At 33.3% G+C, this 20,410-nt stretch overlaps 1 protein-coding gene across 3 annotated transcripts in view; it reads left to right on the top strand.

The window, feature by feature from the left end:
• Positions 1-20,410, top strand: part of LOC117118241 (transcriptional activator GLI3-like) — a 72,994-nt gene that overhangs the window by 35,420 nt on the left and 17,164 nt on the right. For all 3 annotated transcript variants that reach the window (XM_033262783.1, XM_033262775.1, XM_033262766.1), the window contains exons 4-6: positions 15,406-15,567; positions 19,749-19,859; positions 20,149-20,317. In XM_033262783.1, coding sequence (XP_033118674.1) covers positions 15,406-15,567; positions 19,749-19,859; positions 20,149-20,317 — 442 coding nt within the window. The remainder of the gene's footprint in view (positions 1-15,405; positions 15,568-19,748; positions 19,860-20,148; positions 20,318-20,410) is intronic.

Here is a 20,410-nt window from a genome sequence, read left to right as displayed (position 1 = left end):
ACATCCAACAGGGGCTAGATGGAACTCGGCGAAATGCGTCCATATACGCAGAAATAGCCAAAAAATTAAAGGAATGTGGCTATGATTTCACAAGCAAGCAGATTATAAACAAATGCAAGAATCTACGGAGACAATACACTGCAGCAAAGGACGCTAACAACAAGTCCGGAAACCCCCCTTCAGAGTGGGTGTACTTCGAGGAGATGGATAAGATTTTTTTTTGCATCAGAAACAAAATTAACAGAAATTCGTGTTCCTCCATTCTGTTGGTACTTACTTAATCGTTGACAATCGTTAAATAAAATAACCAGTGAAGTAAAAACAAAATTGGATTACGAGAAAAAATAATATCGGAATATAAAAGACAATCGATTAACAACAGTAAACTATCCACTCCTTCAAAACAAACCGCGCGAATTGAGCGGAAGTACGATCTGACCCTTTATCCCAGAACACATTGCGCTATATGATACTTTGGCGTGTTAGCCCTTGTAATGGTGTGTTGTATAAACGCCGACGTTTGGAGGATCGTCTCGGCTAGCGTAAACACATTCAAGGACGTGAATCCGTGTTCATATTTAGTGTGTAGTATAAACACAGCCATAGTTTATGTTGAGGATCTTAATGTTTGTCTTATGCATTGCCACCTGTGTGAGTAGGACAGGAATATATTGGCAAACCCTATCTCATGTGCCTAAAATATTTGTTTTTAAGTAAAATAAACCATACTTCTATAAAATGGAAAAAAAAGTATTTTTGTAATTAAATATTGAATCTGTAGCCACATTTCGGTTAAGGTATGTGGATTTGGAATATTTCTATACTATTGGGAATGTCTAGAAAAGAACCATTTTGCTATTAGAACACCTGTTTTTTTTTTTTTTCCAATCTTTCACATAACAAATGTTAAAATTCTTTACATAACTTTTATTCCACAACCTTTTTCAATATTGTTATTCATTATTTCGATCTTTTATTAGATCATCATCAATATAATCGATAAAATTTGAATATCTTAATAATTAAGTTTCTTGATACATCCCACGCCTTGTTCTCCCACTCCTCCTCTACCGTTGCTATGGGATTGTATGGGGTAGGTAAAAGACTTGTTGTGAGTGAGGAGTGGAGAAGACATCGCAGCACACTGCACAGGCTGGTACCAACACCACGGAAAGAGAGATCAAGTTTGGCTACAGAATTAGAGCTTCAATTTAGTCCTAATATTTTTCATACATAGCTTTACAACAGTTAAATTCTTAGTGTCGTTTTTGAAGCAAAAGAAGTTAGAAAAACTTAACAGGAATTACTTAGCGATAAGAGACATTTAAGCATTAACAATAGATTAAAATAGTTTAGACTCTGAGATGGATATCAGCTGGCTTTGCATTCCTGGAAACGTCGCTACAGAACAAGTTATAAAGCCAGTCAGGTAACTGAGTAGCTACTTACAATGTAGTTGCCTAACATTTTGTAACCTACATCAATGAACCCTGTGTTTTATCACTGGCGGATGTGCAGAGAGATAATCATTTGAAACAAGTATTTGGAGACTAGATGTATTTGGTGTTGTACAAGTACTTGGTTACATACTGAGTATTCAACACAAATAATATGCCAGGTTGGAGAAAACTTTCCTATTATAATTTTTTTTATTAATTATTTTTTTATTGTATCATGTTACTCTAGTTTAGTGATTTAGGTTTATTTAAAATTTAATTAAAAAGTAATACATTACTATAATGACGTTTAAATTTGCTGCTAACGGTGTATGCAAAATGTATTGGAATCGTATTTTTCAAGCGTCTGATAATTGGCACGTTCATGTATAGGTAGTAGGGTGGTGAAAATTATTTAGAATAGTTTAAGATGGAAACAACTCTACGTGCTATATAATTTATTTGTATATTTGTACATATTAATCGTTCTCAAATTTTATGATATATTTTCTGTGTGGTTTCTTATTGTTTTTTTTTAATTTTTATTTTAGACGGCCCAATGATCAGCTTTGTTCCAATGATCAGCTTTTCTAAACAGTCTACCCTCTTACAATATCGTTTAATAAATTCCAATATTTGCATTTGTAGCAGATGATGCAAAATAATTACCTCTGCCGACATATAGGTAACTCTAGGGAATAACCAATAAATGGATTGGTCTATAGGTGGCAGTATATCTTGAACATCTTTAGTAAAAATCTGTTTATTAGGGAAAAAATGTTTTGACCTGTGATAAAAGTATTAAATTTAAATTCTTCTAAATGATATGTAGTATTTTAAAAGTTGATGATTATTTTACTATAAATAACAGTTGTACATCTTTATTGAAATTGACATAGGGCCTAAATGATGCTGGTAAACATTGTTGAGATTAGTTCTAACTAGCTATCCAATATGTCAAAAAGACATGACCTATCGAAAAACCTTTGTTGCAAAGATACTTGAAAGAGCTCTATTAAAGGTAAGTAGATAAATCAGGGATAGTACAGAAATTATCGATTAAAAGGCTGTGTGTGAAGGAAGTGTTGAGGCAATTTTCATTGTTCTATTTATCTCTGAAGCTGAATAGATTTTACTTCTGCAGGTGATCACCATCCTCTTTAGACTCGGTTTAAAAACACTTCGCAATTCACGGATGCATTTTCCTCAATGTGTGTGTCGGCCTTCAGTAAGGTAAAAAAAAAAATATACTTGTTTAGCGTCACCGCCCCCGACCCTGATTTTCTAGCCGCGCCTCTTTTTTTTTTCTTTTTTTGTTAAAAAAATAATGAAAATCGACTAAAAAATGGCAAGGAATTCCTATAATATAGCAATGCTGTTGTAAATGTACTAAAGAACGATGAAATAGTGCAAGTACCAGTTAACTATTAAGTTAAGGTTTTTATCATCAATCATCGTGTACTTTTCTTCCCTTGGGACAAGGGAGATCCCCCCTGATTCCCACTGTCATAGCAACTACATTGAGGTTTAGTATGTCCAAAGTATTGTAGTTTGCCATTCTGCAGGAATGTGCATTAGCGAGTCTGAATTATCGTGAGGCTGATTGCAACATCTGTACTTGGTTGTTCATGTCCTTCCTGTTTTGATATCATTAATTACTGTATCTCTTCTCTTCTTCACATGCAAATAATCTAACTCGGAGAGACTATTTTACAGTACTAAATGATCACAAATTTATGGGAAATATGTCCAAATTTGAGATTTGTAGGGTCTGCAATCTCCTGATCAGGGTATACAAAGGATCTGGACTGACCACCCTTGGTAATGACTGTTAAAAGTTTTAAGAAAATACATACTGTAATTTACAACTATATGTTCTTTTTTGTATGTACTGCTTATCTTTGAGATAGCTGGGTGGTGAAGGTGATTGCCTTTCAATCTAAACTTTCACACTAAAAACAAAACTTATTATATTGGTGACTGACAAGCTGTTGTACGAAGCTGAAATAAAAAGAAATAATTGGACTGATGAGGCCCTTCTGAATGTAATGTATTGTTGACCAGCCCTTCCTCGCAGACTGCACGGGGTAGCCACGCTAGGTGTCTATGCAGAACAAAACAGATGCAGCTATGGTTAATACGTTGCATTTAATGGATAATCTGAGAAAAAGCCAAGGTACACAGCATTTTACAGACAAACTTACTTTTATAACCACAAGCTTTTTGTTTCATTTTGGGCAATGAAATTCATTAGGCCATATCTAGTCTACTGTTTTCCACTAACACTGCTACCTATAACAAAATTGTTACTGGTAACATTACATCTGTGCTGAGCTCCAGCATTGCTATTTAAAGATTGAATATCTGATCAATTTATTAATGTCTATATTTTATAAAATTTCAAAGATTTAATATTTTATTCTGGCAAATCTGGCTTCGGAGATCACTGAATTCTGCTACATATGTATTCTGGTATAAAGAGAAATAATAGTATACATAATATTTTGTTTACTGACTGCAAATGTTTAATACATTCAATACATGGGAGTGGGATTGTTTGTCTTTACTTGTTTGGACCTTAAAGTCTTTAATTTACACAGTGCCTTTGCCTTGCAAAGATTTTCATTCTTTTGTTTTTTCCACTTGCCACCTGTTCCTCCAAGTAATGGAATTGCGGTGACGTATATGATTAGCATTTTGTTGTTTTGTAAAGCAACTTGAACAAGTGAAATAAATAAATTGCGACCTTGTCTAGTTTATGAAGAACAATCACTCAGTATAGAAATCAGATAAAGGAACTTGTTGGTAATAAATCAATATCTACTCATGAAATTTATATATGTGCAATTACACTGCACTTGTCAAAAATGAGTGTGCTACAAGGAAAATAAAACTGAAACTAAAATATATGTCAATGTTTTTTGTGAGGTGTAATTTTGGTTAAAAATAGTAACTAAAATTAGAATAAATTTGGTATCTTATGGCTTGGAGTTGTACAATCCACATTTGCTGGGGCCCTGCATATTTGCATGTTTATAGGCAACAGCAAATCACTGGTATTTTTGTATTTTTGCTTATTTCACGATGAAACCAAGACTTTCAAGTATGTAGGCCTAGAACCACGGCGTCATAAAATGCCTCCTTGGTTTGACTGACCGCAAGCTTAACTTTAAAAAAAAAAAAAACATTCTCTAACCAAAATTAGGTTGCCAAACTGGTAGGTTGTCAGAGGTGAGTTTTAGGAAAAAAAACAAACTTCAAGCAATTTTGTAAACAAGGAAATGCATAGAATGATCTACATACAGTACATTCCCAAGAAAACAGGAAAGATTAAAAAACAATATTCAAAGAAAATAAATGATTTTATTTTGCTATCATTATCTATCGTAAATAATAATCATAACCGCCATCATCATGTCAACAGCATGATCATAAATCATTGTCATCATCATTGTCATCATCATCATCGTCATCTTTATAAATCATATATAAAGTCATCATCTTTATTATTATTATCATCATCATTATAAATCATCACCATCATTATAGTAAATCATCATCAGCAGCGTTAATCATCATTATATTCATCATCAGCAATATAAATCATCATCATCAATCATCATTATCATCATAAATCATCATCAGCCTCATCATTATGTTGGAATTTAGCATTTGGGTGTTTTGTCTAATCGGAATGGGAGAAGGGACTCCAAATAGATGATAGTATTCATGACATGTGTTTTTATTTTTCATTTGTTCATATTTACGCCCAAATAAAACATGAATCATAATTCATATCAATCAGTTAGTCAATCAAATAGCCTTCTGTATCTTCTAAACATATTCACACATGTGTTTACAGTACAAACTAACAATTTGGTCTTTTTAAGTGGGTTCTTGAACTTTTCTGATGGGCCCATTGCTCCTTGCTTTTATTTATAGAATCGCTAGATGGAATCTGCTTTTTAAATTTCCTGAAAAAACGTGACTTTAACACTCTTCCCTGTCAAATGTTAGTCACTATTATTTATTTATCATCCTGTCGCTGCCCCCACAAGTTCATTGCCAGGCCTTTTGGTACGTCCTGTTTCATTAAATTGAACTTATTACCTGCATACAATAATTTTGACTTCCCTGTGGCAGTCAGTGGATGTAATGACTGAGTTAATACCAAATAATATTATGTTTATTATGTTTCCATATGCTACTTAGCCGCAAGTAATACAATGTCTTCCCCTCATCATCGTTTTGTTATTTATTATTTAAACAGTGCATTGTACTTTGAATAAATCTGTAAGCTGATATAGTATAATATATAAAATGTCTTTGTTTTGATGTATTTTACATGTTCATGAAAAATCATGTATGTTACATGTTGCTTATCTTGTCTTTAAAGCCCTTCAGACAGAGCTGCAATACCGCAATATTGCGGTATGCACGGAGGCATGGGTTTCTGTCTGAAAGGGTTGATAAGCCAATATGCCGGCTTACTTTAGGCCACCTTGCACCCTAGTAATATTTCCGCAATATTGTGGTAACGGTTACTGGCTTGCTCTGTCTGAATTGGTCTACTCGATATTGCGACAATCAAGTCGGCATGTGCATTTATGCATAAACAAACACGGTTAAAGTTAAAAACGATTGCACGGTGGTATTTAAACCACCAATATTGCGCCATTTTGTAGGACCATTTCCGACAGAAAAGCGTAAGATTACCGCAATATTGTGGTAACAAAGGTGCTGTATAAAAGGGTATAGACCGTTTGTTATGACGGCATGCTTGCCGCAATATTGTGGCAACGTCTATCTGAAAGGGGCTTGTTTATGTAAGACATTTTACTTTGAGATCTATCTTCGGATGTAACATCAAGCTGTAACAAATCTGATTGAAACAAAGCATGCCGTACACCGTATCCGGAAAAATTAGGAGATGTCTGCGATTCACTTCCTTCCATGTCTAATGTGATGTGTGAGCGAAAGGGATCTGTCATACATGCAAGTTGCAGTGCGATTTTTACCTTTAGTACAATCCAGTTAGACATACTAGTCCAATGCAATTACACTTAAGTTATAAGTACAATTGTAAATGTCAATATTTGAATATATTTCCGTTATGTGCATCTCCCTTGTTGAAAGGTATACCTCATTACTAAGCAAACTTTCACCCTTAACTAAAAAATTCATACATACCATATGTTATTTTATATCAACCATACAAAGCAATATATTGTTTTTGGCCAACCCTTCAGTACAAGAATGTTATTTTTGGTGTGAAATTGAAGGTTACAGTTTAACCCACACATTCTGCTAGCAGTTTTCCCCTTGGTAAAATACATGGTCAGATCATTTTCATATCCACACCACTGGAGTTTGTGATGAGAATTAAATCTAGTATTTTCTTCATAAGATGATGTTCTAAAGAACAAAACTTAAAATGAACATTACAAGAGAATTTTATAGATTATGTAGCTCACAACCTGCGTATAGGACTTGGTGGTTAGGCGTAGAAGTTTGGAAAGTTGTCATCTTTACGCTCCATGATGTCAACGGCGTTTAGATGTTGTTACATTGAATGATTCATGTAACAAGAGTTCATTTTAAGAATGTGATGTCACTGATTTGTTGTCACATTCAGGTCAATAACCTCTATGATTGACAAGCTAACCGCAGCCCAGGGATAGACAGTCTCCTCCACAATGCCAACATATTCAAACTCATTATATTCCTGGAGTCTAATTTCAGGCCTTTGAGTCTTGCCTCCCAACTGAAGAATGGTTTTAATTATAATTCTTTTGCACTTGCTCTTCAACTGAATTATTGTTGTTTGCTACATTTGTATACTGTATGTTCAAATTTGATTGTTGTAAATATGTTGGCAAATACTGAAACTGAATCCTAATACCTTGGATTTAATATGGTTTCTAGGTTACTTACAAATATCAATTTGGAGATTGGTTTAGACTTAATGGAGGATTGTTTAAATTATCCAAATATATATACTAGAATGGTTTTAATTATACTTTTCTTGCACTTGCTCCTCAAATGAATTATTGTTGTTTGCTACATTTGTGTACTGTATGTTCAAATGTGATTGTTGTAAATATGTTGGCAAATACTGAAACTGAATCCTAATACCTTGGATTTAATATGGTTTATAGGTTACTTGCAAAAATGAATTTGGAGATTGGTTTGCCTTTAATGGAGGATTCTTTAAATTATCCAAATATATATTCTACCTGTAGAATGGTTTTAATTATAGTTCTCTTGCACTTGCTCCTCAACTGAATTATTGTTTGCTACATTTGTATACTGTATGTTCAAATTTGACTGTTGCAAATATGTTGGCAAATTTTTAAACTGAATCCAAATACCTTGGATTTAATATGGTTTCTAGGTTACTTACAAATATCAATTTGGAGATTGGTTTAGACTTAATGGAGGATTGTTTAAATTATCCAAATATATATACTAGAATGGTTTTAATTATACTTTTCTTGCACTTGTTCCTCAACTGAATTATTGTTGTTTGCTACATTTGTGTACTGTATGTTCAAATGTGATTGTTATAAATATGTTGGCAAATACTGAAACTCAATCCTAATCCATTGGATTTAATATGGTTTATACTGTAGGTTACTTGCAAAAATAAATTTGGAGATTGGTAGCCTTTAATGGAGGATTCTTTAAATTATCCAAATATATATTCTACCTGTAGAATGGTTTTAATTATAGTTCTCTTGCACTTGCTCCTCAACTGAATTATTGTTTGCTGCATTTGCATACTGTATGTTCAAATTTGACTGTTGCAAATATGTTGGCAAATTTTGAAACTGGATCCAAATACCTTAGATTTAATATGGTTTCTAGGTTACGTACAAATATCAATTTGGAGAATGCTTAGACTATAATGTCAATAGAGGATTCTTATATTATTTATATACTAGATGGAAATTGTAAATTTGCAATATTAATTAAGGTACATTAAATATTTTCGTTGCAATTGATTAGGTGATTAGGCTCAGCAGAAAAACTTACGACAGAAGTGCTGCAGTCCACAGTTGCAGACCAATCTGATAACAGCATTGAAGTGAATCTTGTTACTAAGCATTCAGTTTGTCTCTTTTCAGCCATCTGGTTTCCTAGCAACCATGTGTTTTTAATGTAACCACTTGACTTGTAGATGCTGTAAATATTACTAATTTATATTGAAGACTAAAATTGTTGGTTTGAAAAAAAGTTCTGAATACATCTGTAAAAACAATATATATCTTTTGTTTCATATTGCTTTAACAACCAGTAAGATTTGCTAACTAGGTGAGTGCTAACATAATATATTTCAGCTGAAACACAAGGAGAGCAATAATTGGAATTGAACCCGGGACCAATGATCTCCATAGTTGAGTGCACACAAAGTGGCTATCACTAGTTCAGCTGACTGAGCTAAAGTTGATTGACAGTATTCTACTTCATCAAGGTCTTATCAAACTTTGTCTACTGAGTCTGTCAGACAAATTTCTGATATGATACATGACTGTTGGTGTTTCCAGAAGCAATAAAAATGATACTAACAGATTTAGTAAGTCTGAATTTTTTGTGGAGTTATGTTACAATTACAAAAGATATAATTGGCCACGTAACATGCCTGCAAGAACATTTTGGAAACCGAAAGAAAGCAATAGTATTAAATATCAGATGAGATCAGTCTATCGTACATGGAAAACCAAGCTCCCAATATCAATTTTTAGAGGTTGATAAAGTTCTTCAATCTGAATTACTCAAAAATGAATCTAGCCCTCAAACAAGTCCAAAAACTATTTTTAAACAGTTATTACTTAGATTTGTAGCTATAACAGGTTTTTTTCGAGTAGGCAGTACAAATATGAGGGATGGTCTGCATGTAACAAAAATTCTAATATGCTAGCCTATTCTACAATATTTGATTTAATTTATGATGAGGAAATTGTTTTTTTGTGTTTCAATTACCAGTAGGCCTCCTACTACTGCCTTCACAATCTATGAAATGCATGATGTCACTCTGCAAAAATAATTTTTTTTTTCTAAGTTCTATGAATGTTTAGTAAAAGAATAGAAATTTGTTGAATGCAATTTTTTTCCCTCCTAAATCAAATTAGCCATGGTACAGTAGCCAGTAGCCATAAATAGAATTCTCAATGTTCAGAACATTAGTGTTAAATTCATGCTATTTCTGTGGCCGGGTTGGATTACACATCTGCATTTTAAAAATCTAGTTTATTTTGCCCTGAAAGAGTTAGTACAAGGTGCCATGTACTGTGTCTAGTGCTATTCATTCTACACCTGAACCGTGCCCTGGATCTTATCACCAAAATCACTCTATAATAATGCTGTCTACATCAGTACACAAGACAAAATCATCCACCGGATACCAAATAAAGTTTAAACAATGCCTGCTTAAGAACACGCTTATTTGATATATTTATGAGTACTATGTTCCGCCTCTATTTGTTGATAACACACTTCTTATCCCAGAACAAAGTATAAATTATTCAATGGCCGCTTACGAACACGCTTATTTTCTTAAAGATAATATTTTTTATGAGGACTTTGTTGTTCCGACAGCATTCATTCATAGCACCCTGCTTATCCAAGTACTGTTAAGTTTTTGTGTTCTTAAACTTGATGGTGTTACTGTTGAATAGAATTTTGAAATCCTACGTGATCAGATTTGGTATGGTTGTCATTTAATGGAGTTGTTGACAAAGGTGTTTGTTGCTTTTTGATCCAAAACATCTTTGTTGGGTTTTTTTGTTTATCTTGTAGCCTAGCTAAAAATACCATAAAGTCAAATGTATTAATCCAATGGAATAAAAAAAAAAATCAAACAATTAAGAAACCATCAAAAGATAAATATACAGTAAGTGGGTGTAGGATGTAAGAAGAAAGAAATATAATAGATAATACCGGTACAGTAGATAATAAAAAGGCAAGGAAAATGTAAACAAAGTGATATTCAATGTGGATTTGAATGTTGTATTATAAGAGTTAAAATATATTGATGAATAGAAAGATACAGTAATACTATTTACACTGTATAGATAAAAGTTGATGGTTGCTTCTTTTAGTTAAATAACATGGAGGAATATGCAGAGAAAAGTGGCTGATATTGTGAAAACAGAATTAAATATAAATTTATATAAAATAAAATTGACAAAAAGACATTAGCATGTTGTATACCTTTATATTATTAACTGAACATTAAACATAATTCCAATAAATTACTACTGTACTTGTTGGTGCTAAAATCATATGGTAATTATAAACTTCACTTAAAAAACATATTACAATATCGGTCAATAAATAACATTAATAAGTAATTAATATTTATAGTTTTAATTGAGGTAAATATACAGAATATCATATGGAAAAAGCAGGTACAGGCAGATAGATATAAAATTAAATTTATTCTGCTATAAAGGCATGTTTATACTTTGAACGATAACGATAACAATAAAAAAGTTAAAAAACAGTTGTTCATATAGGGAATAAAATAAGTTTTTACACTAGAACGATTCGATAACGATTTATCAGTTATTCGATAACAATATATTTTGACAAATCAAATCAGATGTAGTCATAATCATGGAAAAACATTAAAATCGTAGTAGTTGCAACGATTTTATAGTTTTTCCATGATTATGACGTCATGTAATTTGATTTGTTAAAATATGTTGTTATCGTATACACGATAAATCGTTATCAAATCATCCTAATGTAAAAACTTCTCTTATTTCTTTTGTTTTCTATATAAACAATCGCTGCTTAGCTTTTTTATCGTTATCGTTATCGTTGAAGTATAAACAGGCCTTAAACTATAAAGCTAAAATGTAAAATACATTTTAGCTAAGTGCCCACCCTCTGGATCAAATCGTACAATCTTCAGGATTGTATAAATAATAAAAACAAAACTCTTAAGGCATCATACAGTGATAAGTAAGTGATAGTGATAAGTAAGTGATGGTTCTAAGTGGGATTCGAACCCATGACCTTCCAACTACCATACCATACTAATGGCGCTTTACAATATAATAATTATATGTAATGCATTACAAAAAGATTAAGTAGATTGTTCAACAAAAATTTTAACTTAAGATTTGGGTAATCATCAGGTATACACCTGTCTCTTATACACATCTAGATGTGTATAAGAGACAGGTCTAGATCACCTCAGGCCCAACATGGTTGGGGTGAGGTAAGAAAATTTATGATCATGGCACCTCTAAATTGCCGGATATGATTCAACACAGAGGGCCGCACCAAACTTAGTTTGGAACATGGTTTTCGCACCACTTTATTCCCAGTTTTAATGTTACTTTTTACATATGATCGATGTCAGGCCGTCAAAAAACAAGGAGTTTTCTAGCCAGTGTTGCTTGGCAGGCCGCAAACATAGGGTTTTTAATTCATTTCGCGGGCTACTAAAAAATCGACGTTGGGGGGGCGCATGCGGCCTGAGGACCGCACCTGTCTCTTATACACCACCCTCTGGATCAAATCGTACAATCTTCAGGATTGTATAAATAAAAATAAAAACAAGCAAAACTCTTAAGGCATCATACAGTGATAAGTAAGTGATAGTGATAAGTAAGTGATGGTTCTAAGTGGGATTCGAACCCATGACCTTCCAACTACCATACCATACTAATGGCGCTTTACAATATAATAATTATATGTAATGCATTACAAAAAGATTAAGTAGATTGTTCAACAAAAATTTTAACTTATTTTTTTGAAAGGTTTTTATTTATGAATCTAAACATAAAATTTCATGTCAATGAACTTCGCAAAAGAGTTACAAGTATGTGTGCGAATGTAGATGTACCTGTAATACATTGTGATTTGATAGCTTGTAGCCATGATTCATCCTAGAATTCTCTAATGGTGGAAACATTAAACACATGAAAAGAACTGTCAAGGTAACATGAAGTGGCCTGGAACACTGCCAAGAAAGTTTTACTTTTGCTTTGCTATTGATGATAATGATAATAAACTCAGACAGTACTGTTTGCCTAAGGCCTTACACTGGATATGATTGACAACTATGCGAGCATTGGTGGCAATAGGGATGATGATGTTGATGATGATTATGATGTTGATGGTAATGATATTTAATGATAATGATAGTTGTGGTGATAATGTTGTTAAATCAGGTAGATAATGATGGTGGTGATGATGATGATTAATAATGAGTTTATAGTGGTAGTGGGTGACAATGATAATGTGTATGATGGTGGTGGTTATGATAATGGGCCTATTGTAAATGAGATGATAATGAGTGGTGATGATGATTTTCTTTGCCCTTTTTTAAAAATGATAAATAGGGGCGGGTGGAAAAAGTTTTTTTTTTAATTAATTAATTTATTTTTTAAGATACTCATCAGATGGAATAAAAATAACCCATTTAGAGGCCTAGAATGTCAATATCTTAAGGTCAACTCAGACAGCGTCAGCCGACGCAGCCCGACGTGATTTGTTGTCGCGTCGGGTCTGCATGAGTTGAACGCAGACGCAATGGTGTGCATCGGGGGCAGTCGCGTAGTAGAATATTAAACATGTTTAATATTTCTCACGACGGCTTAAGACTGTCCCCGACGATAAATCGGGTCGGGCTGCGTCAGCCGACGCTCTCTGAGTTGGCCTTTACATGAGACAAAAATTTTAGACTAATTTGTAGGGCATCTTGCAAAAATATAGATAAATTCACTCACATTTTTTTAAATTTTTAAAGCAAATGCTAAATGACATGATAATGAGAGGTGATAATGATAATGTGTATGATGGTGGTGATGAATTCAATTTATTGTTAATGAAGTGATAATGGTACGGTAGTGGTAGTGATGATAATGTGTATGATGGTGGTGATGAATTCAATTTATTGTTAATGAAGTAATAATAGTACGGTAGTGGTAGTGATGGTAATGTGTATGATGTTGGTGATGAATTCAATTTATTGTTAATGAAGTGATAATGGTACGGTAGTGGTAGTGATGGTAATGTGTATGATGGTGGTGATGATGCTATAGTAGCGTTATTGATATTTATGGTGATAATAAAAATCATATTTATGATAACATTAACAATATAATTTATAGTGAAGCTATTGTTCAGTTGTCATACAGTACAACTCCCAGAGGACTCTACAAACATCAATTATTTTGAGTACAACATGATAAGTGGTGATCATTTGACCTTCAATGATTAGCAAAGGCTGACGGCAACTCTAACGCTCAAGTAGAATCAAGGAATTCAAAATAGAGGGGGTCCAGGGAGGGACAATCACAGATGGAGAGTCTAGATCACCTCAGGCCCAACATGGTTGGGGTGAGGTAAGAAAATTTATGATCATGGCACCTCTAAATTGCCGGATATGATTCAACACAGAGGGCCGCACCAAACTTAGTTTGGAACATAGTTTTTGCACCACTTTATTCCCAGTTTTAATGTTACTTTTTACATATGATCGATGTCAGGCCGTCAAAAAACAAGGAGTTTTCTAGCCAGTGTTGCTTGGCAGGCCGCAAACATAGGGTTTTTAATTCATTTCGCGGGCTACTAAAAAATCGACGTTGGGGGGGCGCATGCGGCCTGAGGACCGCACTCTGCCATCTGTGCTTTTCAAAGATAGTTATTCTAGCTATCTTAAAAAGAAAATATATATTAAAACTGGAGGAATTTTTTGAGCTGATATAGGGAAAGGGACATGCAGTTGATCATGTTTATCATTGTTTATTGTGCAATGTCTCTTTTTATATGTGAAATTTGCAACGCACTCCGACCGTTAAACTTTTACAAAGCTTCCTGAATGTTAGAAATAGCCAAGTTGTTCCAAAATGAAAGCAGTTGTCCCAAGTTGAAAACAGTCCCATCCAGGTGATCTTGTTAAATGAGCTTTCTTTTGAGTATCAAAATGCACGCCATCGTGCCGGGATTAAATATTTTGACATTAATTATTTCATCATCAGGAATTACAGTATGTCATCAATGATGACAATTAATGTTGAAATATTGAATCCCGACAAGATGGTGTACATTTCGATACTTGGATGGAGTATGTATTATACTATCTTATCTTTCTTTTAACATATTTAATTTTATTTTGCTGTACATGATGATACCCATTGGCACTGATTTCTGTGCGACAATTGAATGAAGTAGTAAAAATTTACATGCAAATATTATTAGATTCTTGCTTGCTTGTGGGAGTGCGAGAGGCCATCAATTTCTGGGAGACTCCCGTGTCTTTCAGGAAACTTGGGACCCCTGTGAAAGCCACCTAAAATAAGTTTAATAAAGATGACGGATGACTGGACATTAATAATTATTAAGGATAAGACTATTGAGCATAAATAAGTATTGGTTTGGCTGGGTATTTTTGTTTATGATATTTACATTCCTGTTCTGATAATACTAAACTTCATATCTTAAATGAACAATATGGTACTTGTATTTTTATGGAAGAGAAGTTACCAATTTGAAATATTTAACTATTTATCAAAACTCCACACTATTAATAAGTTTACTTTGGAATTCCATTCTACACCACCCACTAGTATTTTTCCTTAAAAATTGCTTAATGTTTACCAATTCTGGAGTACTAAATTGTATGTGTATAAAAAATACTTGTATAATCTTGGAAGTAAATTACTAATTTGAAATATTTCACTTATCAGAACCTCTCGAAGAAGTAATAAACCTAATAACAATACTTACTGTATGAAGTTACCTATTTGAAATATTTTACTGACCAAAAAGACCATTTTTAGGCCTAGTTCACTTTGTATACATAATTTATTGTTGTAATGTTTTCATTGCACTTATATTGGTTCACAGTAATAGGACAATATTTTTTATTTATAACTTGAAGTTAAAAAATGTTTAAGATTTACAAAGAGAGTAGACATAAAAATAAATTTGTTTTTTTAATCCGTTGCAGTTTGAAGGTTGTAACAAAGCCTTCTCAAGACTGGAGAACCTGAAGATACACCTACGCTCACACACAGGTGAGAAGCCGTACCTTTGTCAACATCCTGGTTGTACCAAAGCCTTCAGCAACTCCTCCGATAGGGCAAAGCACCAACGCACACACCTTGATACAGTGAGTATCCTAACATAGAAAGTATAAAGTAAATAACAGCAGCACTTTTGAGACTAACAATATATAATTTATTCTCTAGCTTTCGTCCACACAGTGGACTTCGTCAGGAGACTGTACAAATGGGATAAGAAACAAGTATAATATACAACTGAAATAATGGGGGCGGTCCTAAAACAACAAAGAATGGTGTTCAAAGCAAGTACAAGTCTGCTGAAATAAGCAATCTAAATAAACAGTATTAAAAGAACAAAAGATCCTAACATATGCTTTCACTTTCTCTTCTTACATTAGTAGTAGTAGTCGTCAGCTAATACAGTTTCCATCAATATCTCAAAGTGACTTACAGTACTAAATATGTTTGTTAGTCATCCTCTAAATAGATAACAAACATATCCACTATCGTAAACATCCTTTAGCTATTTATATTATGATTGGCTGGGCATAGTATAATCTGCAGATTTGGGTAATCATCAGGTATACACTGTACATTAGATATAGGGGGATACCTGACAGGGGGATGAGCGACCCTGCCCATATGATGAGCTTCAGGACCCTCCTGACACGGGAAGGGAGTACCCGACAGCATCCCACCTGGGGTTACAGGTAAAGTAACATAATAAAATAACACAATTAAAAAAAAAATGGAAAATAAAAAATATATAAAATAAAAAAACAAACTAAAAAAAATAAAATAAAAAATAAATAAATAAAAGTGAAATAAAATAAAATAAATATATGAATAATTGAGGAGCACTTCTTTAAAGTAAGATCTCTTTCATGCAAATCAGTCAATGACGGCCATATGTTTTCTATGAAAGAAAACGGCTAGGAAGACAAGTAACAAGTAAGACACTTCATCGTAAAGATAGTATTCATTGTTTGCATTTTAGTTTTGTCATTTAGTTTTCCACCCGAATCACTTGCAAATTTTTCTTCGCAAGTATTTGGGAAGGTACTAAGTGTTCAGAAGAGTAACACATCAGGTAGAGCAAAAGATCACTCTTGTATTATTTTCCTGACACAAAACTCACATCAAAATAGTTTGCCATTGTTCTACAAAATTTGTGGTGTTTTTCCCTTTGTAGTTATCAAGCAATCCTATATTGTATTATGGACATTGATCATAAGGCTTCCTGAATCTTTAATGTCTTGTTTCAAGTTAATGAAAGCCATCTAAAATATGATAAAATTAGGATAGGACCAATGAACAAGAACCAATAGGGTTGACTGGAGTCTTAATATGCTATTGCTACCTCTCTCTTGATAGAACTTTAAAAATTAACGATACATTATATTTGTTTTATGGAAGTCTGCAATCTGTGTATTAAATTTGTCATTTATTTTGTTATTGTTTAAAACTTGATGTTTTCTCCCAGCTCTATGGTTATCACATGATTCAATAATGATTTATTTTTGGTGTTCTTAGAAAAATGTTTTGTTGCGTATTTACATCCAGGATGTTGCGTGTTAGAGAAATTGAAGTAGTAACCTTAGAACTGTGAATGGTCTCTTGTTTCACCTTGTTGGCAAATGCTCATAAATCACGCTTATAAAACATAGTTCTGTTATTAGACAAAAATGTATTTCATGCTCAATAACGTTGTGCTTCTGTAAAAAAAAAAATGTTGATATTTACTGATTTAAAATTATGGAGAAATATTAGTTTATATTGGATGCATTTTTTAAATTATTTTCATTACATTACATATAACAAATGAAAGAGATGGAAAGCATGAACAGAAAGTCCAGGAAAATTTGAGAAAGTGACCAACAGCATAATGTCCCATCCAAAGGACAAGATGAAAGTGTATTTATACCCAAGCACATAAAGATTGCCATTGCCAGGATTTGAACCTGGAACATGCACATTAGGTCTGGTCACCTATGTTGCGCCACTGCTCTTGCCACTATTGTGTTTTGTTTTGGCACACATCTGGATTGAATGATTTTGATTTTGTACAAAGCTGAAACCACCATTAATACCATAATACTACCAAAGCTCAATCTACCAACTTACTTAGCTTACTGATAGTATTAGTAGTAAGTTGCATGTGGATGCCACTTTTGATCTCTTATAATCTAGGATTGAACAACCAAGCTTGTTGACTTGGTTTATTTGAAATCATCGAGTAGGGGATTTCCACGGTAACTTGTTGGCTCCATTCAGATCCAAGTAAGTTTTCCTAGGGGGTAGAACTCACAGACTGAGCCTGAAATAAGACGGCAAAAGGATTAAGTAACTTGAGAAACCAGCTCAAGCATTTAACTCAAGAATGTTTTTAATTTTGTAGATTATTAAAATTTAAATGCACATGTTTAGAAAAAGGGCTAATATTACTATAGTATTATTTTCTTTCTTCAATTAGATGAAGTTTAGAAATCAGAGAAAAAAAAAACTTTAATAATCCTTTCCCACCTTGGATAGACTTTCTTAGATGTAAAAAATAGTTTAAGTTAATTTACATATTTGTATTAAGAAAATGTAATTTTTTCTTAGAATACACTTTTTAACAGTGGCACGCTTCCTCTTTAAAGGTACGTCCAAAAATTACCCAATAGAAATCCATAATAATAGAAAAATACAAATTATAAAATTTGTAGCGAAACAAGCAACTAATGTCATCTATTTTAGTAGAATTTTATGATGGTTTATGGACTTTCAAAAGTCATTTTATGGTTTGAGGCACAAAGCCCATGATTTTAGAGTCTTCAAACAATCGTGTGTATGGTTATTGACTTGGAGAGCTATGTCTGCCTTGACGGCACGTGTAGCCGTGAATAATGGAAAGAAGTTGTTGGATTGCAAGATTAACTTCTCGTTCGACCTTACCTTACAATAGTGAAGTTTACTATAGGTTGCAACTAGATGTGATCCTATTGATATCGCAGTATTTTCCGGAAACATTTAATTGTTGATAGATTTCCAGTCTCCTTTTCTCAATATACAGGAACTTAAATAGTAAACATTGAAATCTGTAATTGTTACTCATTGACTACATATCAGTTAATAAAAGGTTTTTATTATGAACTTAGCTCGTAGTATATTTGATAAACAACTTTTTTTGTACTTTCAGAAAAAAGTATGAGAAATTCACAATTTTGAAGCACAGTAGAAAGTAGATACTGTAGTAGGCTAGCTGCACAATAGTCACATGTCAGTTGTCGTGGGTCATACCATAATGTCAAGATTCTCATGTAACATACGAAAGATCGCAGTTCCGTGTCGTAACCTGTAGAAACACAAAGGTTATGAAGCACACACATGCAAACAATAATGGGAACCTCAGTGAAATTGACATAATTATTAAAGAAATAATGTATTAATATTAATAATGATTTATAAGAAAATGAAATACTGTATATGAATATAATTTGACAAGGAAGATGTAATATTAAGTGGATCAAAACAGTTAGATCGGGAACACAACTGATATACTGCGAGGGAGCCTAAGTCTCTCGCAAGTCATAGGAGTCTTTCCATAAATAGAGAAGGTCTCCCATAGTCCTGCAAAAAAGCAAAAGCCTTACAGAATCTAACCCATCTCTGGCAACAGTTACCCGTTTTACTACTATATTTTCAATTGTCTGCCAGAAGTCATCAAAATATAGTTAATATGGAAAGGTTATGTAAGATCTCCAGGAAGTAGAATCTTCCAACTTGAACCTCTGCACTAGAAAGCAGAGACAAAATAATAATAATAATAATAATAATAATAATAATAATAGATTTATTTATATAGCACAGATAAACGAGGTCTCTATGCGCTCGGGACTAGATGGAAAAGAAACAGATGGTACCAGCAGAGAGTGGGACAGGGAAGAGAAGGAAAAACACTGTTAGTCAGAGAGAAAAAAAAAATTGTTTTTGTTTTTTTTTAACATATTAATATAATAATAATCTTAATTTCACAATTTAAACCACTAAATCGTTACTGTTTCAGGGGCTTCACCCCGGGACCACACTCCCAAGAGTTTTAGAGCGACGCCCGACTGTACACACTTACGTTCATTGTGGAAACATTGAACATTGGAAACATTGTGGAAACATTGGAAACATTCACCATCAGGCAAACCCTGGTGCCACCCCTGATAAGAAAGAAAGTATAACTGTCAAGAAATTAATTTCATTTTTATTCTTAAAAGATTATCGCAGTTTAATCTCATTTTGTTTATTATTTTAGAAACCGTATGCTTGTCAAATTCCAGGGTGTACGAAGCGGTACACCGATCCCAGCTCACTACGCAAACACGTGAAGGCACACACAGCAAAAGACCAGCAAGCTCGAAAAAAGGTTTGAAAATGCTATTGTTCATCACATGTTGTGTCACTTACAAAATGGTATGAAAGTGACTGACCGACTCCAAAGGAACGTTTGTACAATTGTAGGAAAAATGTAATAATTGAAATAATCCCTAAATAATTGAGTTTTAAATTACAAAAGTATACCTAAAAGTAATTTGAAATCAATTTCTAATCAGATTTCTTTTTTCCACTCTGATTACTTAGAAAAATTCAAAAGCCTAAATAAAAATTAGCACTATGTTTTCTCTCAAAATTTTTTCTCTCAAAATTTTGTCCAGCTTCGTACAAGAGAAGATTTCTGCAGACCCGATATTCTCAATGACTGTTTAACGATTTCTGGGTTACAAACTTTCGGACATGCAGACAGTCCAATGGAGATGAGTGACAGTGCCCTCGGAAGGTCACTTAATTCATCAATGACTGGAAATGGTTCTGAAATGTTTCCAGGTGAGTATTTTTGTGTGCCATGTATTCACATGATTTAGGGTTAGCCTGCTATAATGCTGTTGATTATGTTAACAATGTAAACATTTTCTGTTT

The sequence above is a fragment of the Anneissia japonica genome, unplaced genomic scaffold, assembly GCF_011630105.1.
Source record: "Anneissia japonica isolate Jap-2015-1 unplaced genomic scaffold, ASM1163010v1 scaffold288173_len209237_cov177, whole genome shotgun sequence".
Classification (NCBI taxonomy): domain Eukaryota; kingdom Metazoa; phylum Echinodermata; class Crinoidea; order Comatulida; family Comatulidae; genus Anneissia; species Anneissia japonica.
The sequence above is the reverse complement of the archived record's forward strand: the minus strand, read 5'-3'. Positions and strand labels throughout refer to the sequence as shown.